Genomic DNA, 24,874 nt, shown 5'->3' with positions numbered 1-24,874 from the left:
TCCCCCATGTCCTAGGGCCTAGGATCCCCGCCACTGCATCTCCCTCTTGCTCAACTGCTCCCACCCCGACCGTTCCTACCTGGTAGCCTTCGTCGACGCTGCCCACTTGAACCAGATCTAGCCCAGCTTGACCTCCCTAGGTGCCAACGACGTCCCTCCAACATGTTTCGGATGCTGGGATGGCCGGCGGGAGGGGGGAGGGCGGATCGGCGTTGATGGCGGGGAGCAGAGGGTGGGGGGATCCGTGGCGCGACAAGACTTGGCAGAAATGTGTTGCAGTCCCTCCAACACGTTGGCAGCAGCATTAGGATCCGGATCTGAAGACCGCCAGACTAGAGCCGGAGGCGATGAAGAGAAAGGAAAACTCCGCGCACTCGGCGTCGCCTCTCAACAGGCCGCGCGGGAAGCGCAAGGCCCTGGCCGAGCTGCCCAAGTCCAACGGACTGAACATGAACCACGACTCGGCGCCGCGGCCGTCGAAGCCGAGAACGCGGTCGGCAGCGCGAGCTGAGGCGGAGGCGGCGATGAAACGGCAGAAGGCCGGAGACGCGGCGCACTGGCAGATGGACACGAGGCAGCCTGACGCTGAAAGCGGCGGTTGCGCCGTACGTCAGGGACATCCACCGGTACCTCCGGTCTCTGGAGGTGAGGATTTCGCCATTTCCACAATTCCATTGTGACTAGGAACATGCGCGTGAGCGTATTTAGTTCTCTTATTTGGCTGATCTGAGCTGTAAATGTATGGTTGTAGTTGTAGATGACGTAATGGGCTCATTTCGGATGCGTGCTGATATTGTACGGTTTAGTGCTGAGATTTGAACAGTTTGATTTTAGTGGAGATTACGTGATTTAAATTTTGTTGGAGTGAGACGTTCATAGCTTTACTTGTTTTAAGCTTTTAGCTGCTGCTGGCTAGGTAAGTGGACAGTGGTTACACTAGGATGTTGCGTAGTGCTGCCGTGGTGAAGGTCCTCGTCTAGACTAGAGTTTGCGTGTTTAGCTATGAACGTCTTCAAAAGCGACTTTATGAGTAGGATTGTAGCTCAAGCCTTTAAGTTATAAAATCCTCGTGACAAGCATTGATATAATTTTAAAACAACTTATTGTCGCTCACCTAATATACCTTCTTCAATAGTGCGGATTCTGCTGTTGTGGCTATTACAACTACAGACCTTATTAGCAAGAGCATTGGTGTACATACTGATGTTTGAGTCTCTTTGTTTACTTATAGTATTCTTCCCTTAGATTTTAGTGATCTGTTTGGTTCTCAGGCGTAAATGCACCTCTCCTCAGCTATGTCCCAATTTTGTTCAGTTGGGGAGAGAAAGCTAAGCTGATTATATATCCATTTTAGTGATCTAATGATGTCACTAATACTTCCCATTTAGGAGTAATCAATAAGCTCACAACATAAATAAACTATAGCAGAGTACGTTACTTATTGGAGATTGAGTGATACCTGTTTATTATGTTCCACTGATAGTTTGGAATGCGAAAACTAAGTCTGGTTTTGTTTGCTCAAGAATGAGGAAGAGCTCCAGATTGACTGGATAATTTGATGGTTGGAGTTGAGCAGGTAATGCCGTGATACTACGTTCTTTGTGCAAAAGACCAGATGCCAACAGTATCTCATAGATATATTGGTGATCTTTATTTGCAGTGACTGATGCCATGACTTCTTTGATACTTGAGTCTTCTTCGTTCATTGATTGTAGTTGCTCAACTGCTCAAGCTTCTGGATCAGAACTTCCAAATTTTCTGGTTTAATCTGGTTGGCTTCACTGCTTGCTTTTGACTGTGTGGTGTGTCAGGCAAGCTGTTTGGGTTCCAGCATTCCTCTGAAGAATGTGTCTCACCATCTGAACATGTAAGAGGGTATGTTCAGAAAACAATTCCTATACAGCTCAGAACCCATTGTTGTACCAAACAAAAATATGGAGTTCGCTGCCAGGCAATTCAACTGAAGAAAACATATATCATACAGGAGAGAGAAAAACACTGTCTAACTAGATATAAATATACAGATCATACATACTGGGTGTGTTTGTATAAGGGGACATTTGTGGGCACACCAAAGGACACATATCATGCTCCTGCATAAGCATTGCTGCATGTGGGGTTGCAGCCATGCACTGTTCGTCCTAACTGAAGGACCACGAGCTACCTGGTAGCTTTTATTGCAGATTATTTGTCACCAGCGTTGTTAGCACGCTGATAGCTAGCTATGCTTGTACTTTTAGTAACACTATGGGTTTCTGAATTAGATTCATTAGATTACGCTGACAGCACGCTGACAGTTTGGTGCCGATGCTGACGGAAACCAGAAAAATTGTGTTTTCAGGTTGCTGCAATTGCGGTGGGTGGAGTGGTGGTCGCGATGGGCAATCCTCGACTGAGTTAATCCTGATCACAGGCAAGACGGGTCCAAAAGGCTCCTTCCCTGCGATCCTCAAGTCAGGGTAGACATGATCCAACAACAACGACCAGATAAGGATGCATTCTCTCCTGTACTCCTGGTAGAAGGTTGCTCCTTTCCATCCTTCACTATGCTTGCCGCAACCAAATCCATATTTGCATCCTCTAGCACAATGCAAGCATCCCCCCCCCATGCTCCATCTGAAGAGAGACCATTCCAGTCTTCTTTGTGTATTTTGCGTCTTTATTAAAAAATAAAACTTTATGTGTAATTTAGCGTCTTCGTTAAGGACATCTTAGAAAAGTAGAATTTTTATGGAACTAAACGCATCATGCTGATAGAATTCATGGGGAAACTTGTGTGGTTGCCAGAACGAAGCACAGGTCTAGGCGTGTGGCCAGAGAATAGGGAACAAATACATCTGGAAGTAATGTAAACCAACACGTTTATATGATAACCTTAATGTATATCAGACATTCGTGAAAAATATCAGAAATTCATCCGGAAATTCGGTGAAGTGCTAATCGCTTGCGGCTTGCCTGCCGGTCTTGTGGTTTTGTGCTGCTCTCGCTGTCCGCAGATGCTCTCCATGGAAGCCTCTCCCCAGTTCCTTGATGGAAGGTGAATAGGTGATTGATTTCTCGATTTGGGTCGATTGGAGCAATCGTTGGCTATTCTATCGGCATGAATAATTGATGAGACAAACTCAATGTCAAACATATTTCTTTGAGTTTTCTTCATTGATAGAGTCAAAGGCATAAAGATAGGTGTGTGTTTCATTTCTTCATTGATTAGTCCTAGATCTTATTCCAACTATTTCTTCATTGATTAGTTCTAGATCTGTGAAAAGTACTACCTTTATGTTGCATGGACCTCCTACAAGTTCCTTCATTAACCAAAAGAAATGAGAATAAAGTAGACAAACTATATTTTTAACCAAAAGAAATGACTGATCACTAAAGTTATATAGCAATTGTACAATTGGGATGCAATCTGAGATCTAGATTCATCAACAGTAGGCCCCTTAATTTGTGTGTCGTCGCAAAGAACTGCCACCAATGACCCCTTAATTCAGATTTAAATAATGTGCTTTGTATTTGTGACTAATAGTAGCGCTAATATGTCGGTCAACTTGACGACCAATGTGCCTAATTGCATGTAAGGTGAGGTAGATATACAAGTCTTTTGCTTGATCTTGATCAAGACATATCAGCTGCACAGAAATTTTATTTTAATTAACAGATGATGCAACATATGAGAAATAGAGAAGTTTAGTTATCATTATAGTCCATCGTAGAATTTTCCTTATGTTTGCACATTTTCAAATTGTTCTATTCCCTCGCTGGATCTGAATCAATAGTTGAAGACAGTCCTTTTATCTATCAGTCTTTTTATACTTCTGATTTATAGCATGACCTCTTTGAGTATTGATCAGTCTTAATTCTTATACATTTTTAATTCTTATACATTTTTGTTCATATCCGGCTTCAGGACGACAACTGACAGCACACCCCTGACTAAGCAGTGGAGAGGTAAAGCATCACAGTAGTCTGGTGAGTTTACATTTTGCATGTGATTCTTTTTTGTATTCAGTTATAACATTTGAGAATAAAGCTATTTCTGTTATATCAATTCTTTCTTAATTCTTATGCATTTATTCATCTCCGGCTTCAGGAGGAAACCGACAACACACCGGTGACCAAGCAGTGGAGAAGAGGAGCATCACAGTAGTCTCGTGAGTTTACATTTTGCATGTGATTCTTTTTTCTATTCAGTTATAACATTTCAATTATGCATATTCACTAGCATAAATTCGTTGCTTGATATGTTATTGAATTTATCGCTCAGTTTCATTGCTTGTGTGTATTGGGGTTTTTTATTGGGGTATAATAAACTTTATATGCATTCTTCCGGTACATATCGGTTGATGCTAATTTTAAGATAAGGACCAATACGTGTCCTGTTTATGGGTCTCACACAAGTCATCATTTGGTCTCCCAGTTACTCCGGCAGCATTACAAACTTGAGTTGGCTTCACCTTTCTGATCTCCTCCAACAGCTCAAAGCGCTCCTCCAAACATCCTTTCCCATACTTATATGGTATCCCTTGCTTGTCACAAATCTTACCAAGGAGGCCACCAATCCATCCAGTCCTGCCATATATTAAAAACTTGTACAAAGGCTTTTGAGGGGCAGCAGTGGTACTTTTGGCACTGGTTGCAGGAGCTGTTTGTGCCCGTTCGTTGCATATGGTTCTTGAATCTGGGAGGGAAGAAGATTTAGCCATCCTTCCCAGAGATAACACAGGAAGTTTCCTCAATTTCCGTTGACCATTTCAATCAACAACCATGCTTTATTCTGTGAGATATGAATCACCTGTAGTGGATACATTCAATAACTTTTGCAGAAGTTATGCAAGGCAAGAAAGTACCCCTTTCTCATGAACAAGTCCAATGTAGCCTGAATCCTTATGCTCTTTAATGTTTGTGTCAAGCCATAGAACCAAGGGACATAATCCTTTCGCTTTGGATGGCCCAGCTGGCAGACACGAATTAGATTCATCTACAATATAACAATCAATAAGGTTAGCACAAATATCACTTCACATGAGACATACTTCATGGCTTTGGATACCGGTGTGTTGTACCTGTAATCTTAAAAGTTATCTACCAATATTGAAACTTTACTCATCTTGTCTAATAAAACTAACAATCACACATTCAGAACGTAGATGGGTTGATTGTAGCAAATAGATGATAATGTTCAGTTACAAACATGCACCTATATATGCGGAACAATAGGTTCAGATTAATGGAAAAGATAAGAAATGCTAAATTTTTCATGTGGTGGTGCATCTTTCGCACCTTCTAGAGCCTAATCCTAGAGTAATATTGGCATCACGAAAAAATACAGGTCATTAATCTTCCTTGCAAACTGCAATGTATTGATCAAAGGATGCCATACCGATCTAGAAAGTCAAATGAGCACTCTACCCTAATGGGTTCAAGATTTATAGTTGTATTGTTATGTGCAACCAAATGAAGTTATCAAGATTTAAGTTTAATAGAAATGGGGTTGCATTTGGTTGCACATTTTAGCTGAACGTAAAAATAGAAAAGACATAGAAACGGTTAAAATTGTAACCAATAAACTGAACACATTTCTATGATTAAGCGTAGCACCTGACAACTGACGACCACAACTAACAATAATATCTATGAGATTAACCTTAGCACCTGTCCAACCTTCCTGTCGAGCCTTAACACCTGTCGAGCCTTCCTTGTTTGAGCCTCTTGAGGGTTGTTCTCAAGAAGCATCCATAGCCAAAGTGTGCTGCAGTAGCATAGTTTTTCTGCTTGAAGCAAAGAGCCATGGCACTAGAAAGCACAAGCCAAAGTGTGCTGTAGTAGCATAGTTTTTCTGCCACATCTGCCACTTTGCGCTGTTATTAAGCCTGCATCCCAAGCCACATCTGCCATCTTACACGTATACAAGACGAGCATAGATTCATTTTACCACTACATCCCAAACCACATCTGCCACTTTGCATTGTTATTAAGCCTGTGTTACAGACACGAGACGCACAGTGAAAAAACTAACCACTATAAAGTACAGTTTCCAGCATCAGTTGGCGTCTGCATCATGGTTGTACTGCGGCTGAGGTTAGTTTTCTGTGGCGGTGGAGGCGAAGTCATGGGCACAGGCTGCTGCCCTGCAGGCTGCGGTCTGCCAAAAACCAAGGAAATATATGAAGGAAATCAACAAGGAAATACCACTGCAACAGTTTGTTCAGAGAACTGCTCTTAAGATCTAAGATGAGGAGATGAAAATGCTGCAAGGACCAAAGAAATTTTCGCAGAAACTCCTAAAACAGAGATACTCTTCTCACCTAGATTCTCTATGCCTGTCTCTTCCCAAATTCAAGAGCCACAGATACTAAATAAAATACATGTGCCTTGTGACATTTGATAAGCGTAGATGTAGCAGGTGTATTAACAAGAAACATTCATCGAACCTGATCAATGTTTATGTTGTAAGCACACATTGATCGAACCATTTCTTCTCTGTAAACTAATGTATTAACAAGAATCCAAGTGGGGTATAACTTGGGAGCAATGGACCTCCTTTAGGTGCTGATGTATCGTCCTTCTTATATTTACACTGTCCCAATGATGAAGAGGGTGGCACGCCAACCGCCACGGCCATAAAAAGGAAATGGCCTATGCCGTATACACCTTCTTGAGTAACAGGAGGGGCAGCTGGTGCAACCACAGCAGCAGTGCCTGATGTATCGTCCTTCTTGAGTAACATCCTTGTACAGGTTTTTTACATATAGTGATTTAACCTAAAAAAATACGCACATTCATATACAAGCTGAATGTTTGATTGCCTGCTGAGTTGTCTTGTGACGGCAGCGAAATCTTCTCGAAATTAATCGAGAGTTGTCGACACATTTGTCTGTAATTAAAAATTCTAAATTAACTTTTTATAATTAATTTGTGTGGTATTGATAATGTTTTCCACACGTATTTTGCATATTATAGTGATGTTTGTTGTTCCGTATCAATGTTTCATACAAATCTTTTACTTCCATCGCAACGCACGGGCACATATCTATACTATATATTGTTAACAAGGGCCAAGTAAGTTCTGCACTGAGCATTTAAATTTCACTTCAATTACTTCATAATCTTTTATCTGGTGCATGATAATAAAACTATTTAATTTTTAACAATTTGTTGTAGGCATTGCTTATGGATTGTGGGGAATGGAACCACTCTGTTCAACAGCAATTTTGTTTGGCAAAAGATTGTCAAGGACACAAGGGATAGAGGTTGTTTTTAAATGCCACTGATGAGAAGGAGTTGTTGAATGCAATTTTCAAGCTTGCTGTTGAGTATCCTCACGCGGACAATTTAGCTGGCGAGGAGACAAGGCAGCGATTGAGTACCAGGATAAGGTGAGTTGGGGAAATTGGTTAGTGGATGATTAGTTGAGTACTTCAAACTTGACTGTGCATAAGTATGGGATCTTCATTTTCATTTCTGTTGTGGGTTGTGCAGTCTATTCAATGTCGCTGAGGCAACAGTTACAAGATCCTAGAAGAAAACCCGTGGCAGCTCTACACTACAATAAAGGTGATAAATATGTCTCACCCAATGGAAGGTATGCTTGAAAGTTCCATTATTTTTTTGAATGTCACATCTGATACATATGGTCTTTTCAATTTATCAACGTTGTTCATAAATATTTAGATTACATGTTTTGTTTATATTACTGCTCTGTGATTTAGATATCATATTTAGACATGATCAAGGTAGCAAGATGTTGACCCCATGGGTCCTTTTGGTGGAATAATGATAGAGTGCGGCACCAATCAACCTATTGAGAAAGTGCTTGCAGCTGAAGATGCAGTAAGTCTAATGCTTGGATTTTTTAACATAAATGCTGCATAGCTTTAGCCTTATTGATGCTTGAGTTGCTACCACTGAAGATCTTTTGAACTACAGTTTTCACAAGCACACATTATATTTTTCCTTCATAACGACTGATGTAAGAAGGGCAGGCTTGGTGCAGTGGTGAGAGTTGTCTCACTGAGTCACCAGGCCATGGGTTCGAAACAGCCTTATGGGGGGGTCTGCCCTTCATTATTCATAATGACTAATGCAGTTATGTGTGTTGTCTGTCTCTTGAGTATGGTGGTGCGAGGCCATGATTAATTGATGTCTTCATTGAACATTACTGTCTTTGGTGGATGCACCTGTTGGTTCTGAATTTCTGATCACTGGCCATGTGTAACCTTATCTGGCCTGCATCGCAAAGATTCTGATGTATTGTACCATTTATTTGTTGTACACTTGGTACTGATATATATTATGTGAACTGCCATGTTAACATGTGAAGACTGATTTTCTGCCATCATTATTATGCAATCCCATTAAGTTGGTTTTGCTTTGAATGAGCTATCTATTGCAGTGCTGCCAACCTATGTTAGAGCAGAAAGATGCACACACCATTTTGTTCAATATGTACTGTGCGTGAATTAATGTTTATGTGATCTTTGCTCACTTTATCTGTCCAGGAGTGTTGTATTTGCCTATCGGCTTACGATGACAGTGCAGAGTTGCGCGAACTACCCTGTATGTGTTCTCCATGCGCTGATACCTGGGTATGGTTTTGGTTTTGTTGTGGTGATTGTCAGGCGCGAGGATGTTGCAGCATTCGAACAACGCCAACGAGCTGCTCTTGCGCCGGAAGCTGGAGGAGCAGCAGCAGGCTGCCGAACTTCAGCACGCCATTGAGCTCCAGAGCCGCCGCCTCATGGGTCTCCAGCTGCTCGACCTCAAGGCTCGCGCAGCTGCGACAGCAGCGGCGGCATCGGCACTGCCAACACCAGTTGCCAATGCCTTCGCGTCCAGCCATCCTTTGAGCACCATGGCAGTCGAGTCGCCACTAGAGTCCGGTATGTGTCGCGGAGGAGGAGCACGCGTTCGTTGGTCACTTCGGTAAACCAAACCATATCTCAAATATTACTGATCAATGTGATTCCTTGGCCGCTGACAGGAGAGTAGCTCAAGCTGAGCAGTGGGTTTGCTCTGGAGGGGAAGCTCAACGGTGGCGACAAGGAAGAATCTGCTTGCGAGGCGAGCCCTGACGCCGCTGATAGCGACCAAAGGTGGATTAAACAACCCATTTCATCATTCTTCTTCCTTGTTAGTTATGATTCCCACGCTTGCCTTTCATGAATCATGATCCTATATGTATATTGATATTAATCAGTTCTAGAAAGTTCAACAACATTTGAGCATGTCAAAACCTGATCGTTGCCTGTTCCATGTCAACAGTGGATTATAACACGTGCAAATGTAGCTATTTGTGTGAGAAGACGTGTGATCGACTCTTTTTTTATATAGATAGCATTGAGATCAACTGTTTGTATATATCTTGTCATAACATTTTTACTTCGTAGCAACGTACGAGCGTTCACCTATTTGTATATAAGTTATCATGATATTTATAAGTTACCGTTGCAACGCACGGACACTCACCTAGTATAGTTTATGTATTACAGTACTAGGAGCCCTAGGCTTCCAATAACTAGAAAAAGTCCTGGTCAGTCGAACCAAACCACAATCCGACGTATACATTCTGGTTCCCCCACGCCCCCATCCGTTCGATTCACCATTGCCCTAGCACACGTACGCGCAGATCCGTCCGCTCCAATCCGCCCCGGTCACCCAACCCACGTTTTCCCCCACGCCCCCATCCTTTCGATTCACCATTGCCCTACCACACGTACGCGCAGATCCGTCCGCTCCAATCCCCCTTCCCCATCGTCTCGCGACGCCCTCGCCGCCGCCTCGCCCCCAACGATCCACTCGCCCCCACAACGATTCGCTTCGTGGTGAAGAAGCCACCCGCGCCTCGCCGGAAACGGAAGCAGCAACCCCTAGCCACGCTGACCCTCCACGGCGCCGGCGATGGGGCTGAAGCGGCCTACGGCGGGAGCGGGGGAGGCAGCAGCGCAGACCATCACGTTGTCCATGTCGGCCATGTGGGACACGGTGCGCGCCGCCATGAGGGAGGCCGAAGCAGCAGCACTGGAGCCAACTCAAAGGTGAGATACTCTTCGATTGGATCTTGATCTCGCTTCTCAGTTCTAAATCCCCTGCAGAAACGACGCCGCTGGTGTCCATCTCCGGCGTGGCGCCGCCGCCATTTTCAGCTGTGTATCGGCTGTAGCTCAGTCGACATCTTCTGCTACAGCCCTCCCATCTCTGCAGAAGATGGAACCGTGGATGGAGGGAGCATTCCTGCGGCGGATGGAGCAGCGGGCCTAACTGCAGGTCAGTTGTTCGATCAATTATGCAACTCACCATACTCAGTCAATTATTAGACTATTTGCTTGGTTTGATTTATTTTTTACTCGGCGTATATTTTGGTTGATGTAGTCAGCATCTTATTGCATATCTGTTTTTGTTGTTCTATGTTTGCTTTCTATTTCTTAGAAGCATTTGTTACATAAATTAGTATGGCTCCTAATGGCTGACGTTTGTAATGCATTTTGTTAGATAGCACCTCATTTTGTCGACCTGCGCACGTTCTTCTGTAAAAAAAGTGACATTAACTCCCTCACTCCAGTTTATTATCCCATGATAGAATAACTGTGAAAAATCTGTCAAACCCACTGAACGCTATTATACATAAGCTGGCAAACAAATCTCTTAATTGCACTGCACCCTTTTGTATATTCAGGGAATTGATACATAGTTAATTCAGGTGGCACGTGACGCAAGTCGAAGTACATGTCTGCTGGCAGATGTCTATTCTTATTGTCTTCAGGGTAGCTGATATATAATTTTGTTTTGAAAAGTAGAGAAAATCCATGCGCTACAAAGAATAACTGCTTTGGTTCCTTCATAACACATGTCTGGTTCTTAAATCGGCTGGTTCTTAAATCAATGGACCCCTGCATGTCTTTTTTTTTCCCCAGATGCACTTTACACAAAACATTGATACAAGTAATAATTACCAAAGGTCTACAACATCAAAAAGAACAAAAAATACAGGGCCTACAGGAACAAATAATTCCTTTTCCTTTGTTGTTGCGGTCTGATAAGCTAACTTCAGAACAATTGCTGCTGTTTGCATGACATTCGGGCTGTAGAACCAAGTCCTGCCAAATCTGTCTGTTCTCAGCTTTTTGCGGCCCTTGTGTCCATATTGTGTCCAGACATCAATTTATTGTTCACTTCAGATCTCTGCCTTGTCATTATTTTTAAATTATCAGTGAGGTCAATCGCATTGCTTCTGTCAAATGCATCAGGATTGGTGGTCCTTGCTGTATGTTCTGTCAAATGCTTCTGTCATTATAGCGGGCAGTCGTTCCCAGTCCACGGCTTAAATTACGCGCACGATTGGTGGTCCTTGCCGTATCCCGCTGCAACGTGGTGGCCGTGGATAGGATAGGCTCAGATTTACGATCATTGGGATTTAAAGAAAAAACACAGTGGAATGCATCGTAAATTTTGAAATAAAGGCATAAATGTTGGGGGCCTTCGTCCTCCGAAGGTCCTCAAAAACATGATTTGACAATATTTTCCAAGTGAAATGTATGAACAGGTATCTTCGGACTCAGATTATGAACATGAAGTACGATCAGGACGAAGCTTAAGCTAGACGAAGGAGGATTGAGATGAAGGACGGGCTGATCACCAAGCTGTACGAAGGATGGTGCATAGCCGAAGCTATGCGCAGGGGAGCTTCGGCATGGTGGCAGAAAGGGGAACCGACTTAAAGATGAAAAGACTACTTAGGCCTTGACAGATCCCCATAAGTCATTAGCAAATGTAGTGGACATGAATGTAATTTTACATGGGCTGCGTCCCACGTCTATAAATAGATGAACAGTACTCCCGTACTGTTCACGCTGACTTGGCATTTGCTTTTGCGTCACACTTGTATTTTCATCTCCTTCCAAGTCGAAGGTACATTTGTAATTCGATATTGTCTCTATTTTTCTATGATGATATAATAAAGTTAAATTGATGATGTTATATGATTATTCATGCTATCTTTTATGTTTCATATGCTTCGTCTTTCATTAATGTATACTGTGATGATGAAGGTTCATCCTTCATGACCTTCGTCTGAAGATCGTTATATCCTAAGGGAAATAATGCTTCAAAGGACGAAGGACTTTATCGTTTAACATTCTCTGTGTTGCCTTGTTCTTAACTCATAGCATTTGAGAACAAGTCCCCAACATTGGCGCCCACCGTCGGTGAACTCACTTCCACTTCGAGTTTTTTGAACACCTTCGGAAGCCATAGACTCTCGCTATGGCACCGAAGAAAGCTTCAGCGACTGGGGCTGCAGCTCTGCAACCGCTGGACCCTAACCAGGAAACTGTCTCTCTTCGGGAGGCCCGAAGCCAGAAGAGGAAGGCCGTCAGCCTGACGCTTCAGGAGGATGAGCTAGACCAAGAAATCAGGGATATGGAGATGCTACATCAACAGGTGCAGAGGAAGAAGGAGAAGATGGCCCGACTAGCTGAGTTGCAAAGGCAGATAGACGAAGCCTCTGAGGAAGTTCGCCATCTTTCTCACGATGAGCAGAACCGAAGGCCTCAGCAGAAAGACCTTCATCAGGAGGGCTTCGTCAACGAAGATGACTGGTATGACAATTTCCATCAGGGAAATTTTGTTTTCGATGATGCTTCTCCTCTGTCTGCTGAACTGCAGGCTACACCTTGGCCCCCGTCCTATAAGCCACCCCAACTTCCCATCTTCGACGGCCATTCAGACCCGAAGCAGTTCTTGATGAGCTACGAAGCAACAGTGTCTTCGTATGGTGCCAATGCTGCAGTCATGGCAAAATCTTTTGTTATGGCTGTCAGGAGTGTTGCTCAGACCTGGTATTCCTCCCTTCGACCAGGAACAATCACTTCATGGCAGGAGCTGAAGGATATGTTGTTAACCAGCTTTCAAGGGTTTCAGACGAAGCCGGTCACTGCTCAAGCCTTGTTCCAGTGCACTCAGGATCATGAAGAATACCTTCAGGCGTATGTCAGAAGGTTCTTGCGTTTGAGGGCGCAGGCACCAACGGTGCCCAATGAAATTGTCATCGAGGCCATGATCAAGGGGCTTCGTCCTGGACCTGCAGCTCAATATTTTGCTAGGAAGCCTCCTCAGACTCTGGAGAAGCTGCTCCAAAAGATGGACGAGTACATTCGTGCCGACAATGATTTTCGCCAAAGAAGGGAGGAGGCTTTCAGATTTTCTGAGATGACCAGGGGCTTTGGAGGAAGATCCTATCCGAGGCATGTCAGGTCCATCCATAACTCTACTCAAAGTGATGATAAGGGGAGTCAGCAGCACAGGCCGCAGCCCTCCTCACAGGCTTCGGGGCAACAACAAAGCTTCTTCCGGCCACCAGCTCCAAGAGGTAGAGGCGCCAGGGGCTTTGGCGGAAGATTTGGAGATCAACCAAGGAGAATATTTTGCTTGTTTTGCGGTGAAAACAAGGGCCATACCACCAGGATGTGCCATGTTACCATCCAAAAGCAAAAGGAGATAGCCGAAGCTGCAGCACAACAAGCTCAGCCGAAGCAGGTCATGCATACTGCTTCGTACCATGTGCCTTACATCCCAGAATACGGAGGTAACCACCCTGCAGTTTCTGTTGCTTCGGCAAGTCAACCTCAAGCTTCCTGGCAACAACCTCCGCCTCCACCACCGCTGCAACAAGGCCAACAGCCAGAAGGGAGCCAATATGCTCCACACCAAAGGGACTTCAGAGAGCAGTCCGAAGCTCGTAAGGTCAACAGCATCGTGCCGGAGTCAAAGCACATTTATTGACAAGTATCCTACCTTGATAGCAGTCTTTTCCATTTAGTTCTATTTTCTGTATAATAAAGAACATTTCGATTTTCATGTAATAGTTTTGTGGTTGGTTATAAGGGAAATCTATTTTCTCCGAAGGCTTAAGTTGCTGAAGCTTGAAAGTTTGCGGAGGATCTTCGAATTATTAAAAATCCTTCGAAGTAACAAAAAGCCGTTCCAAAGGGAGCGCAGTGTAAGTTTTTTGCTCCAAAGACGTTCCTAAGGGAATGCAGAGCATACAGCGAAAAGTCAACGCTGATACCGCCTAAGTAAAAGGCGAAGAAGCTCCAAAGACGTTCCTAAGGGAATGCAGAGCTTATACCGCCTAAGTAAAAGGTGAAGAAGCTCCAAAGTCGTTCCTAAGGGAATGCAGAGCTTACAACGAAAAGTCAGCGCTGATACAAAAATATTGTGTGGGGATATGTGTGTATCTTTCGGAACAAATGTCATCTACATAACATATCATCACATCATTTTGCATAGCATAAGCATCATACATCATGTTGCATATGGCATAAGAAGGGGACACAATATTGATCTTCGGAAGTATGCTTTGAAAGAGTGAAAATCGTGTTAAGTCACAAGGAGACACAATCTTCATCTTTGGAGTATAGCTTCGTAGAATGTTTTCACGAAGCTTGGATATTCTTCATCAGAGCACTATGGACATTGTTGTGATACATAAAAATTTTTCTTCACGAAGCATGAAAAGAAGGGAAGGTGTTTTTTCGCCAAAGGCTCAAAAGCGGTACGTATGTAAAGTTTCATGCATCGTAAAGAATTGAATAATGAAAAGAGACTTGTATATTACATTCAAATGTACAAAATATTACATAAATCACACTTCAAATGTTTTTCCTAATAACACCTAGTCTTCTCTTAATACTACTTCGGCAGCCTCATTTAGAAGCTGTTCAACAACTTTAGCCACGATAGTTTCGGCCATTTGTTTAATTTCGTCATCCCCTTTTGTGTGAGGGTCAGCAGACGATCCAGCAGGTTCTGAGGGAAGAGGATATTTTTGCATTACTATTACAAACCGCGAGCAAAGTTTGAAATAAAAATTACAACACGATATAAACTATTAATTAATACCTAATTGACCTTCGGGCTCTGCGCTCTTTTCAGCAGCCTTAGCCACTTCTCTAGCATCGTGAATGCCCTTTTCACTTCTTTGAATAATTTCTCCTGCCATTTCTCGGCCACCATTATCCCAGACGTCGGTGAAAAATTTTCCACCAACTTGGCTAGCTTCGGTCGAGGGGTCTTTAATATCTTCAGCGGATAAAGTGGCTTCGGATTGCGCAAGCAGCTTAATATGATCACAACCTTTCTTCTCTAGAACAGTAGCAACTCCTCTGGCGCCCGAAAATGCGCAGATATCACCGCGGCTGCTCAGGATTTCCTCGAAAGCTTCTGCTTCATGACTAATCCATTCCAATGGACCTTCGGGATTGCCTCTGGAAAAACTTTCTTCACTAGAAAATGCGCCAACGCTGGCGAAGCTGGATTTTATCTTTTTGACGCATTCTATAGATTTAACATAGCATTTCCTCTGGGATGCACGAAGCTCCTGAGCACTTAACTCTAAATGATTAACCAACTGATCACTAAGCTCTCGTTTTGTTTCTTCAAGCACACGTTCCTCTTTAGCTCTAGCTAGCTGTTTCTGAAGATCTTTAATCTCACGTTTTTGGGCTTCGACCTGGATCTTTGAGGCAGCTTCGTCCTTTTTTACCTTGTCTATCAATGTAAGCAGAATTTTATCCTTTTCCAGAGCTTCGTTTCTCAGTTTAATAACTTCTGACCGAAGGTTGTTGAACGCAATTTCATAGCTCTCATCTTCGGCACTCTTTTGTGCTCTTAATGCGTTGCTTAGGATTAAACCCTATATGTAAAGACTTGGTATAAGAATAAAAGAATGAATTACGTATTGTAAAATTTTTTCAAAACGTCTAATTCCCATACCTTTAGGCTGTTATACGCAAGACTGTCCGCGAGATCCTCCTTCGTCATAGCACATAATCCAGCTTCGAGCTTCGGGAACCCCATACTTCTAGCCATCTCCCGGCAGACAGATAATTCTTTGTTATCAGGGAGGCAATATAAGAAGTCATCCTCATTTGTCCCATTGAACACCACTGCTCCCTTTGGATATTTTAACTCTCTGGCATAGTGATTGGCTTCATAAGTCTCTTCTTCAGATAATTTTTTCCCCGAAGCATGTCGTATGATATAATCGCATGTGCTGGCAGGAGCTTCGGGGACGGCAGTGTCAATCTCCTCAACCAAAACTGGTTCTGATGTTTTTTCGGTTTCCAAAGATCGTTCCTTGGTGGGCTCTGAAGGCCCAGCTTCAGCTTCAGCTTGTTGCTTCGAAGCTTCAGTAGACGCTTCAGCAAGTTCAACAGTCTTCTTTGGAGTTGTGCTTGAAGACATAATTGTCTCCAAGACATCTAATACGTTCACCATTCTTTTTCTTTTTGGGGTCACCAATGGGCCCTTTTGGGTTTTTCTTGTTTCGACATTTGCTGAAGGACTTAAGATTTCCAATATTTTTTGTCCTTCAATTCTCGGTTTTTCCGCCTTCTCTGCTAAAGGCGCTTCAGATTTCTCTTCTATCTTCGGCACTGGAGCTGGTTCTGTAGCTTCAGAGGCCAAGGAAACTTCACCAATAAATTCTGGCACTGTGGCCGGCTCAATAAAGCGCGCTCGGTGGGTGAGCACCTTCATCTTTTTCCTTTGCGGCGCTGGCTCATTAGTGGCACTTGTGGTAGTTTCTGTTGCAGGAGAAGTATTCTTTCTTTTGCGACCCAATACCGGATAGTGATAGTCAGGGTAGACAAACCCGACTGCGTCAAATACCCGGTTGAGTCTTTTCTTCTTTCGGCCTCCGAAGGCTGCTGATAATGCAGTGTTCTCGGCCTTCGAATATGCCCCAAGCAGTTCGTCACTTAATGTTTCAATGCTTTTCAACCAGTCGTCATCAGGTTCAACAAATTTATCCCCGTATTTGAATGTGTATTTTAGTCTGACAAGTCCGCCTTCGTCGGACTCTTTGATGGTCTCCTTCGGCATTTCCCACTTTCCTGCAAGTGGCCACACCCTGAAGGCAATATGTTCTTGAATCAAGTCCCTTGTCCCAATAAAAGAGCAGACTACGCCGAAGGCTCTTTGGCATTCCTCGGCTGCTTCATCCATTTTAACCTTCGGCCTTCGAAGTCCGAAGCGTTGCCAGATGGGGCGCATAATGATACTCTTGACATCTTCTTGCGCTGTTAGGTCATTCTTTACATAGAACCATTCAGTCATCCAGGCTCCGGGCCATCTCTTCCGAAAGGTCGGCACGGGGCAGCTTGACCCGGAGCGGGCAACGAAGCTGTAACACCCAAAGTTGTTGTGATATTGTTCTTTCCCTCAGGGCTTCGTCTCATATAACAACTCATGAATGTTGCAAAAGCTTTTGGCATTTGGTTCTAAACCTTGGCTTCTCGCAGCCCAGACAAACATCCCCGTCCTTATGATAGCTTCGGGAGTAATTTGATGAAGGTAGATTTGAAATGTTTTCAGAACTTCAACAACAAAGTTGCTTAGGGGGAATCGAAGCCCAGCCTTGAGAAAGTTTCGGAAGATTACGACTTCATCTTCTTCGGGGGTGGGAGAAGTTTTTTCTCCAGCGTCAGCTCTCACAATAGATATATCTCGAAAATACCGCCCCCTCATATTATCAATATGACTCTGCTTAATGGTGGTTTTCCCGAAAACTGCGTGACTTGGCCGCCATGGCCGATCTTCGGACTCTTCCCCACCACTTTCTACATCGTAACTGTCGCTGTCACCAGTATCTTCAGACAAGGCTTCCAGGATCTCCTTGGTGATTTTTTCCGTATTGGTCTCCGCCATCGCTATAAGGAACCCCAGGTTCTTCTCTTCAGAGAGACTCAGCTTCATCTCGGGACCGGCCTTTTTGTCTTCAGACATCTTCGGAAATGCTAAAAACTGTTTTCAATGCCGAAGCTTCAAAACTAAAAGCTCAGTAAATTTTTGCGCGCAAGAGCTAAAATTGAGTAAGCGGGGGCAGATGGCAAGTGTGCGTACCAAAATGAGTTTGTGGTATGATCTTATTTATACGCCCAGTGCGTTGAAAATTGAAAGACCCGCTTGTCAGTGAATGTTGCTATTCTAGCAAAGGGAAGGTGTTTTTTCGGACCTTCGGCTTAAGGCCTTCGTCCATATCGCAATCTAAATTTATCACTAACAAATTAATATTGCGAGGGGCTACTGTTGGGGGCCTTCGTCCTCCGAAGGTCCTCAAAAACATGATTTGACAATATTTTCCAAGTGAAATGTATGAACAGGTATCTTCGGACTCAGATTATGAACATGAAGTACGATCAGGACGAAGCTTAAGCTAGACGAAGGAGGATTGAGATGAAGGACGGGCTGATCACCAAGCTGTACGAAGGATGGTGCATAGCCGAAGCTATGCGCAGGGGAGCTTCGGCATGGTGGCAGAAAGGGGAACCGACTTAAAGATGAAAAGACTACTTAGGCCTTGACAGATCCCCATAAGTCATTAGCAAATGTAGTGGACATGAATGTAATTTTACATGGGCTGCGTCCCACGTCTATAAATAGATGAACAGTACTCCCGTACTGTTCATGCTGACTTGGCATTTGCTTTTGCGTCACACTTGTATTTTCATCTCCTTCCAAGTCGAAGGTACATTTGTAATTCGATATTGTCTCTATTTTTCTATGATGATATAATAAAGTTAAATTGATGATGTTATATGATTATTCATGCTATCTTTTATGTTTCATATGCTTCGTCTTTCATTAATGTATACTGTGATGATGAAGGTTCATCCTTCATGACCTTCGTCTGAAGATCGTTATATCCTAAGGGAAATAATGCTTCAAAGGACGAAGGACTTTATCGTTTAACATTCTCTGTGTTGCCTTGTTCTTAACTCATAGCATTTGAGAACAAGTCCCCAACATTGGCGCCCACCGTCGGTGAACTCACTTCCACTTCGAGTTTTTTGAACACCTTCGGAAGCCATAGACCCTCGCTATGGCACCGAAGAAAGCTTCAGCGACTGGGGCTGCAGCTCTGCAACCGCTGGACCCTAACCAGGAAACTGTCTCTCTTCGGGAGGCCCGAAGCCAGAAGAGGAAGGCCGTCAGCCTGACGCTTCAGGAGGATGAGCTAGACCAAGAAATCAGGGATATGGAGATGCTACATCAACAGGTGCAGAGGAAGAAGGAGAAGATGGCCCGACTAGCTGAGTTGCAAAGGCAGATAGACGAAGCCTCTGAGGAAGTTCGCCATCTTTCTCACGATGAGCAGAACCGAAGGCCTCAGCAGAAAGACCTTCATCAGGAGGGCTTCGTCAACGAAGATGACTGGTATGACAATTTCCATCAGGGAAATTTTGTTTTCGATGATGCTTCTCCTCTGTCTGCTGAACTGCAGGCTACACCTTGGCCCCCGTCCTATAAGCCACCCCAACTTCCCATCTTCGACGGCCATTCAGACCCGAAGCAGTTCTTGATGAGCTACGAAGCAACAGTGTCTTCGTATGGTGCCAATGCTGCAGTCATGGCAAAATCTTTTGTTATGGCTGTCAGGAGTGTTGCTCAGACCTGGTATTCCTCCCTTCGACCAGGAACAATCACTTCATGGCAGGAGCTGAAGGATATGTTGTTAACCAGCTTTCAAGGGTTTCAGACGAAGCCGGTCACTGCTCAAGCCTTGTTCCAGTGCACTCAGGATCATGAAGAATACCTTCAGGCGTATGTCAGAAGGTTCTTGCGTTTGAGGGCGCAGGCACCAACGGTGCCCAATGAAATTGTCATCGAGGCCATGATCAAGGGGCTTCGTCCTGGACCTGCAGCTCAATATTTTGCTAGGAAGCCTCCTCAGACTCTGGAGAAGCTGCTCCAAAAGATGGACGAGTACATTCGTGCCGACAATGATTTTCGCCAAAGAAGGGAGGAGGCTTTCAGATTTTCTGAGATGACCAGGGGCTTTGGAGGAAGATCCTATCCGAGGCATGTCAGGTCCATCCATAACTCTACTCAAAGTGATGATAAGGGGAGTCAGCAGCACAGGCCGCAGCCCTCCTCACAGGCTTCGGGGCAACAACAAAGCTTCTTCCGGCCACCAGCTCCAAGAGGTAGAGGCGCCAGGGGCTTTGGCGGAAGATTTGGAGATCAACCAAGGAGAATATTTTGCTTGTTTTGCGGTGAAAACAAGGGCCATACCACCAGGATGTGCCATGTTACCATCCAAAAGCAAAAGGAGATAGCCGAAGCTGCAGCACAACAAGCTCAGCCGAAGCAGGTCATGCATACTGCTTCGTACCATGTGCCTTACATCCCAGAATACGGAGGTAACCACCCTGCAGTTTCTGTTGCTTCGGCAAGTCAACCTCAAGCTTCCTGGCAACAACCTCCGCCTCCACCACCGCTGCAACAAGGCCAACAGCCAGAAGGGAGCCAATATGCTCCACACCAAAGGGACTTCAGAGAGCAGTCCGAAGCTCGTACAGTCAACAGCATCGTGCCGGAGTCAAAGCACATTTATTGACAAGTATCCTACCTTGATAGCAGTCTTTTCCATTTAGTTCTATTTTCTGTATAATAAAGAACATTTCGATTTTCATGTAATAGTTTTGTGGTTGGTTATAAGGGAAATATATTTTCTCCGAAGGCTTAAGTTGCTGAAGCTTGAAAGTTTGCGGAGGATCTTCGAATTATTAAAAATCCTTCGAAGTAACAAAAAGCCGTTCCAAAGGGAGCGCAGTGTAAGTTTTTTGCTCCAAAGACGTTCCTAAGGGAATGCAGAGCATACAGCGAAAAGTCAACGCTGATACCGCCTAAGTAAAAGGCGAAGAAGCTCCAAAGACGTTCCTAAGGGAATGCAGAGCTTATACCGCCTAAGTAAAAGGTGAAGAAGCTCCAAAGTCGTTCCTAAGGGAATGCAGAGCTTACAACGAAAAGTCAGCGCTGATACAAAAATATTGTGTGGGGATATGTGTGTATCTTTCGGAACAAATGTCATCTACATAACATATCATCACATCATTTTGCATAGCATAAGCATCATACATCATGTTGCATATGGCATAAGAAGGGGACACAATATTGATCTTCGGAAGTATGCTTTGAAAGAGTGAAAATCGTGTTAAGTCACAAGGAGACACAATCTTCATCTTTGGAGTATAGCTTCGTAGAATGTTTTCACGAAGCTTGGATATTCTTCATCAGAGCACTATGGACATTGTTGTGATACATAAAAATTTTTCTTCACGAAGCATGAAAAGAAGGGAAGGTGTTTTTTCGCCAAAGGCTCAAAAGCGGTACGTATGTAAAGTTTCATGCATCGTAAAGAATTGAATAATGAAAAGAGACTTGTATATTACATTCAAATGTACAAAATATTACATAAATCACACTTCAAATGTTTTTCCTAATAACACCTAGTCTTCTCTTAATACTACTTCGGCAGCCTCATTTAGAAGCTGTTCAACAACTTTAGCCACGATAGTTTCGGCCATTTGTTTAATTTCGTCATCCCCTTTTGTGTGAGGGTCAGCAGACGATCCAGCAGGTTCTGAGGGAAGAGGATATTTTTGCATTACTATTACAAACCGCGAGCAAAGTTTGAAATAAAAATTACAACACGATATAAACTATTAATTAATACCTAATTGACCTTCGGGCTCTGCGCTCTTTTCAGCAGCCTTAGCCACTTCTCTAGCATCGTGAATGCCCTTTTCACTTCTTTGAATAATTTCTCCTGCCATTTCTCGGCCACCATTATCCCAGACGTCGGTGAAAAATTTTCCACCAACTTGGCTAGCTTCGGTCGAGGGGTCTTTAATATCTTCAGCGGATAAAGTGGCTTCGGATTGCGCAAGCAGCTTAATATGATCACAACCTTTCTTCTCTAGAACAGTAGCAACTCCTCTGGCGCCCGAAAATGCGCAGATATCACCGCGGCTGCTCAGGATTTCCTCGAAAGCTTCTGCTTCATGACTAATCCATTCCAATGGACCTTCGGGATTGCCTCTGGAAAAACTTTCTTCACTAGAAAATGCGCCAACGCTGGCGAAGCTGGATTTTATCTTTTTGACGCATTCTATAGATTTAACATAGCATTTCCTCTGGGATGCACGAAGCTCCTGAGCACTTAACTCTAAATGATTAACCAACTGATCACTAAGCTCTCGTTTTGTTTCTTCAAGCACACGTTCCTCTTTAGCTCTAGCTAGCTGTTTCTGAAGATCTTTAATCTCACGTTTTTGGGCTTCGACCTGGATCTTTGAGGCAGCTTCGTCCTTTTTTACCTTGTCTATCAATGTAAGCAGAATTTTATCCTTTTCCAGAGCTTCGTTTCTCAGTTTAATAACTTCTGACCGAAGGTTGTTGAACGCAATTTCATAGCTCTCATCTTCGGCACTCTTTTGTGCTCTTAATGCGTTGCTTAGGATTAAACCCTATATGTAAAGACTTGGTATAAGAATAAAAGAATGAATTACGTATTGTAAAATTTTTTCAAAACGTCTAATTCCCATACCTTTAGGCTGTTATACGCAAGACTGTCCGCGAGATCCTCCTTCGTCATAGCACATAATCCAGCTTCGAGCTTCGGGAACCCCATACTTCTAGCCATCTCCCGGCAGACAGATAATTCTTTGTTATCAGGGAGGCAATATAAGAAGTCATCCTCATTTGTCCCATTGAACACCACTGCTCCCTTTGGATATTTTAACTCTCTGGCATAGTGATTGGCTTCATAAGTCTCTTCTTCAGATAATTTTTTCCCCGAAGCATGTCGTATGATATAATCGCATGTGCTGGCAGGAGCTTCGGGGACGGCAGTGTCAATCTCCTCAACCAAAACTGGTTCTGATGTTTTTTCGGTTTCCAAAGATCGTTCCTTGGTGGGCTCTGAAGGCCCAGCTTCAGCTTCAGCTTGTTGCTTCGAAGCTTCAGTAGACGCTTCAGCAAGTTCAACAGTCTTCTTTGGAGTTGTGCTTGAAGACATAATTGTCTCCAAGACATCTAATACGTTCACCATTCTTTTTCTTTTTGGGGTCACCAATGGGCCCTTTTGGGTTTTTCTTGTTTCGACATTTGCTGAAGGACTTAAGATTTCCAATATTTTTTGTCCTTCAATTCTCGGTTTTTCCGCCTTCTCTGCTAAAGGCGCTTCAGATTTCTCTTCTATCTTCGGCACTGGAGCTGGTTCTGTAGCTTCAGAGGCCAAGGAAACTTCACCAATAAATTCTGGCACTGTGGCCGGCTCAATAAAGCGCGCTCGGTGGGTGAGCACCTTCATCTTTTTCCTTTGCGGCGCTGGCTCATTAGTGGCACTTGTGGTAGTTTCTGTTGCAGGAGAAGTATTCTTTCTTTTGCGACCCAATACCGGATAGTGATAGTCAGGGTAGACAAACCCGACTGCGTCAAATACCCGGTTGAGTCTTTTCTTCTTTCGGCCTCCGAAGGCTGCTGATAATGCAGTGTTCTCGGCCTTCGAATATGCCCCAAGCAGTTCGTCACTTAATGTTTCAATGCTTTTCAACCAGTCGTCATCAGGTTCAACAAATTTATCCCCGTATTTGAATGTGTATTTTAGTCTGACAAGTCCGCCTTCGTCGGACTCTTTGATGGTCTCCTTCGGCATTTCCCACTTTCCTGCAAGTGGCCACACCCTGAAGGCAATATGTTCTTGAATCAAGTCCCTTGTCCCAATAAAAGAGCAGACTACGCCGAAGGCTCTTTGGCATTCCTCGGCTGCTTCATCCATTTTAACCTTCGGCCTTCGAAGTCCGAAGCGTTGCCAGATGGGGCGCATAATGATACTCTTGACATCTTCTTGCGCTGTTAGGTCATTCTTTACATAGAACCATTCAGTCATCCAGGCTCCGGGCCATCTCTTCCGAAAGGTCGGCACGGGGCAGCTTGACCCGGAGCGGGCAACGAAGCTGTAACACCCAAAGTTGTTGTGATATTGTTCTTTCCCCCAGGGCTTCGTCTCATATAACAACTCATGAATGTTGCAAAAGCTTTTGGCATTTGGTTCTAAACCTTGGCTTCTCGCAGCCCAGATAAACATCCCCGTCCTTATGATAGCTTCGGGAGTAATTTGATGAAGGTAGATTTGAAATGTTTTCAGAACTTCAACAACAAAGTTGCTTAGGGGGAATCGAAGCCCAGCCTTGAGAAAGTTTCGGAAGATTACAACTTCATCTTCTTCGGGGGTGGGAGAAGTTTTTTCTCCAGCGTCAGCTCTCACAATAGATATATCTCGAAAATACCGCCCCCTCATATTATCAATATGACTCTGCTTAATGGTGGTTTTCCCGAAAACTGCGTGACTTGGCCGCCATGGCCGATCTTCGGACTCTTCCCCACCACTTTCTACATCGTAACTGTCGCTGTCACCAGTATCTTCAGACAAGCCTTCCAGGATCTCCTTGGTGATTTTTTCCGTATTGGTCTCCGCCATCGCTATAAGGAACCCCAGGTTCTTCTCTTCAGAGAGACTCAGCTTCATCTCGGGACCGGCCTTTTTGTCTTCAGACATCTTCGGAAATGCTAAAAACTGTTTTCAATGCCGAAGCTTCAAAACTAAAAGCTCAGTAAATTTTTGCGCGCAAGAGCTAAAATTGAGTAAGCGGGGGCAGATGGCAAGTGTGCGTACCAAAATGAGTTTGTGGTATGATCTTATTTATACGCCCAGTGCGTTGAAAATTGAAAGACCCGCTTGTCAGTGAATGTTGCTATTCTAGCAAAGGGAAGGTGTTTTTTCGGACCTTCGGCTTAAGGCCTTCGTCCATATCGCAATCTAAATTTATCACTAACAAATTAATATTGCGAGGGGCTACTGTTGGGGGCCTTCGTCCTCCGAAGGTCCTCAAAAACATGATTTGACAATATTTTCCAAGTGAAATGTATGAACAGGTATCTTCGGACTCAGATTATGAACATGAAGTACGATCAGGACGAAGCTTAAGCTAGACGAAGGAGGATTGAGATGAAGGACGGGCTGATCACCAAG

The 24,874-nt window shown here is 43.9% G+C and overlaps 1 protein-coding gene, 1 non-coding gene and 1 pseudogene across 9 annotated transcripts; all 3 read left to right on the top strand.

The window, feature by feature from the left end:
- The first annotated feature begins 269 nt into the window (after positions 1-269).
- On the top strand, positions 270-757 carry LOC103630212 (uncharacterized; annotated as a pseudogene).
- A 2,278-nt stretch (positions 758-3,035) lies between these two features.
- On the top strand, positions 3,036-9,346 carry LOC103630195 (uncharacterized). 4 transcript variants are annotated; one of them, XR_554912.3, is made up of 8 exons: positions 3,036-3,183; positions 3,908-3,969; positions 4,091-4,151; positions 7,162-7,376; positions 7,480-7,582; positions 7,710-7,830; positions 8,619-8,879; positions 8,981-9,346. It is a non-coding gene; the product is annotated as an uncharacterized protein (transcript). The 4 variants fall into 4 exon arrangements; XR_554919.2 differs by having other exon boundaries at positions 3,042-3,183; positions 7,723-7,830; XR_554911.2 differs by having other exon boundaries at positions 3,042-3,183; positions 8,989-9,346.
- A 242-nt stretch (positions 9,347-9,588) lies between these two features.
- LOC115032971 (uncharacterized 115032971) lies at positions 9,589-11,951 on the top strand. 5 transcript variants are annotated; one of them, XM_035960751.1, is made up of 3 exons: positions 9,589-10,034; positions 10,184-10,263; positions 11,540-11,569. In XM_035960751.1, exons 1-3 carry the CDS (start codon positions 9,898-9,900, stop codon positions 11,560-11,562), a joined length of 240 nt encoding a protein of 79 aa, XP_035816644.1. In that variant the 5' UTR covers positions 9,589-9,897; the 3' UTR covers positions 11,563-11,569. The 5 variants fall into 5 exon arrangements, with proteins under 5 accessions (XP_035816644.1, XP_035816639.1, NP_001357846.1 ...); NM_001370917.1 differs by having other exon boundaries at positions 9,593-10,034; positions 10,143-10,263; positions 11,540-11,951; XM_035960749.1 differs by having other exon boundaries at positions 9,599-10,034; positions 10,092-10,263.
- The last annotated feature ends 12,923 nt before the right edge of the window (positions 11,952-24,874 follow it).

The sequence above is a fragment of the Zea mays genome, chromosome 1 (assembly GCF_902167145.1).
Source record: "Zea mays cultivar B73 chromosome 1, Zm-B73-REFERENCE-NAM-5.0, whole genome shotgun sequence".
Taxonomy (NCBI): domain Eukaryota; kingdom Viridiplantae; phylum Streptophyta; class Magnoliopsida; order Poales; family Poaceae; genus Zea; species Zea mays.
Note: the sequence above shows the minus strand (reverse complement) of the source record. Positions and strands in the feature narration are given on the sequence as shown.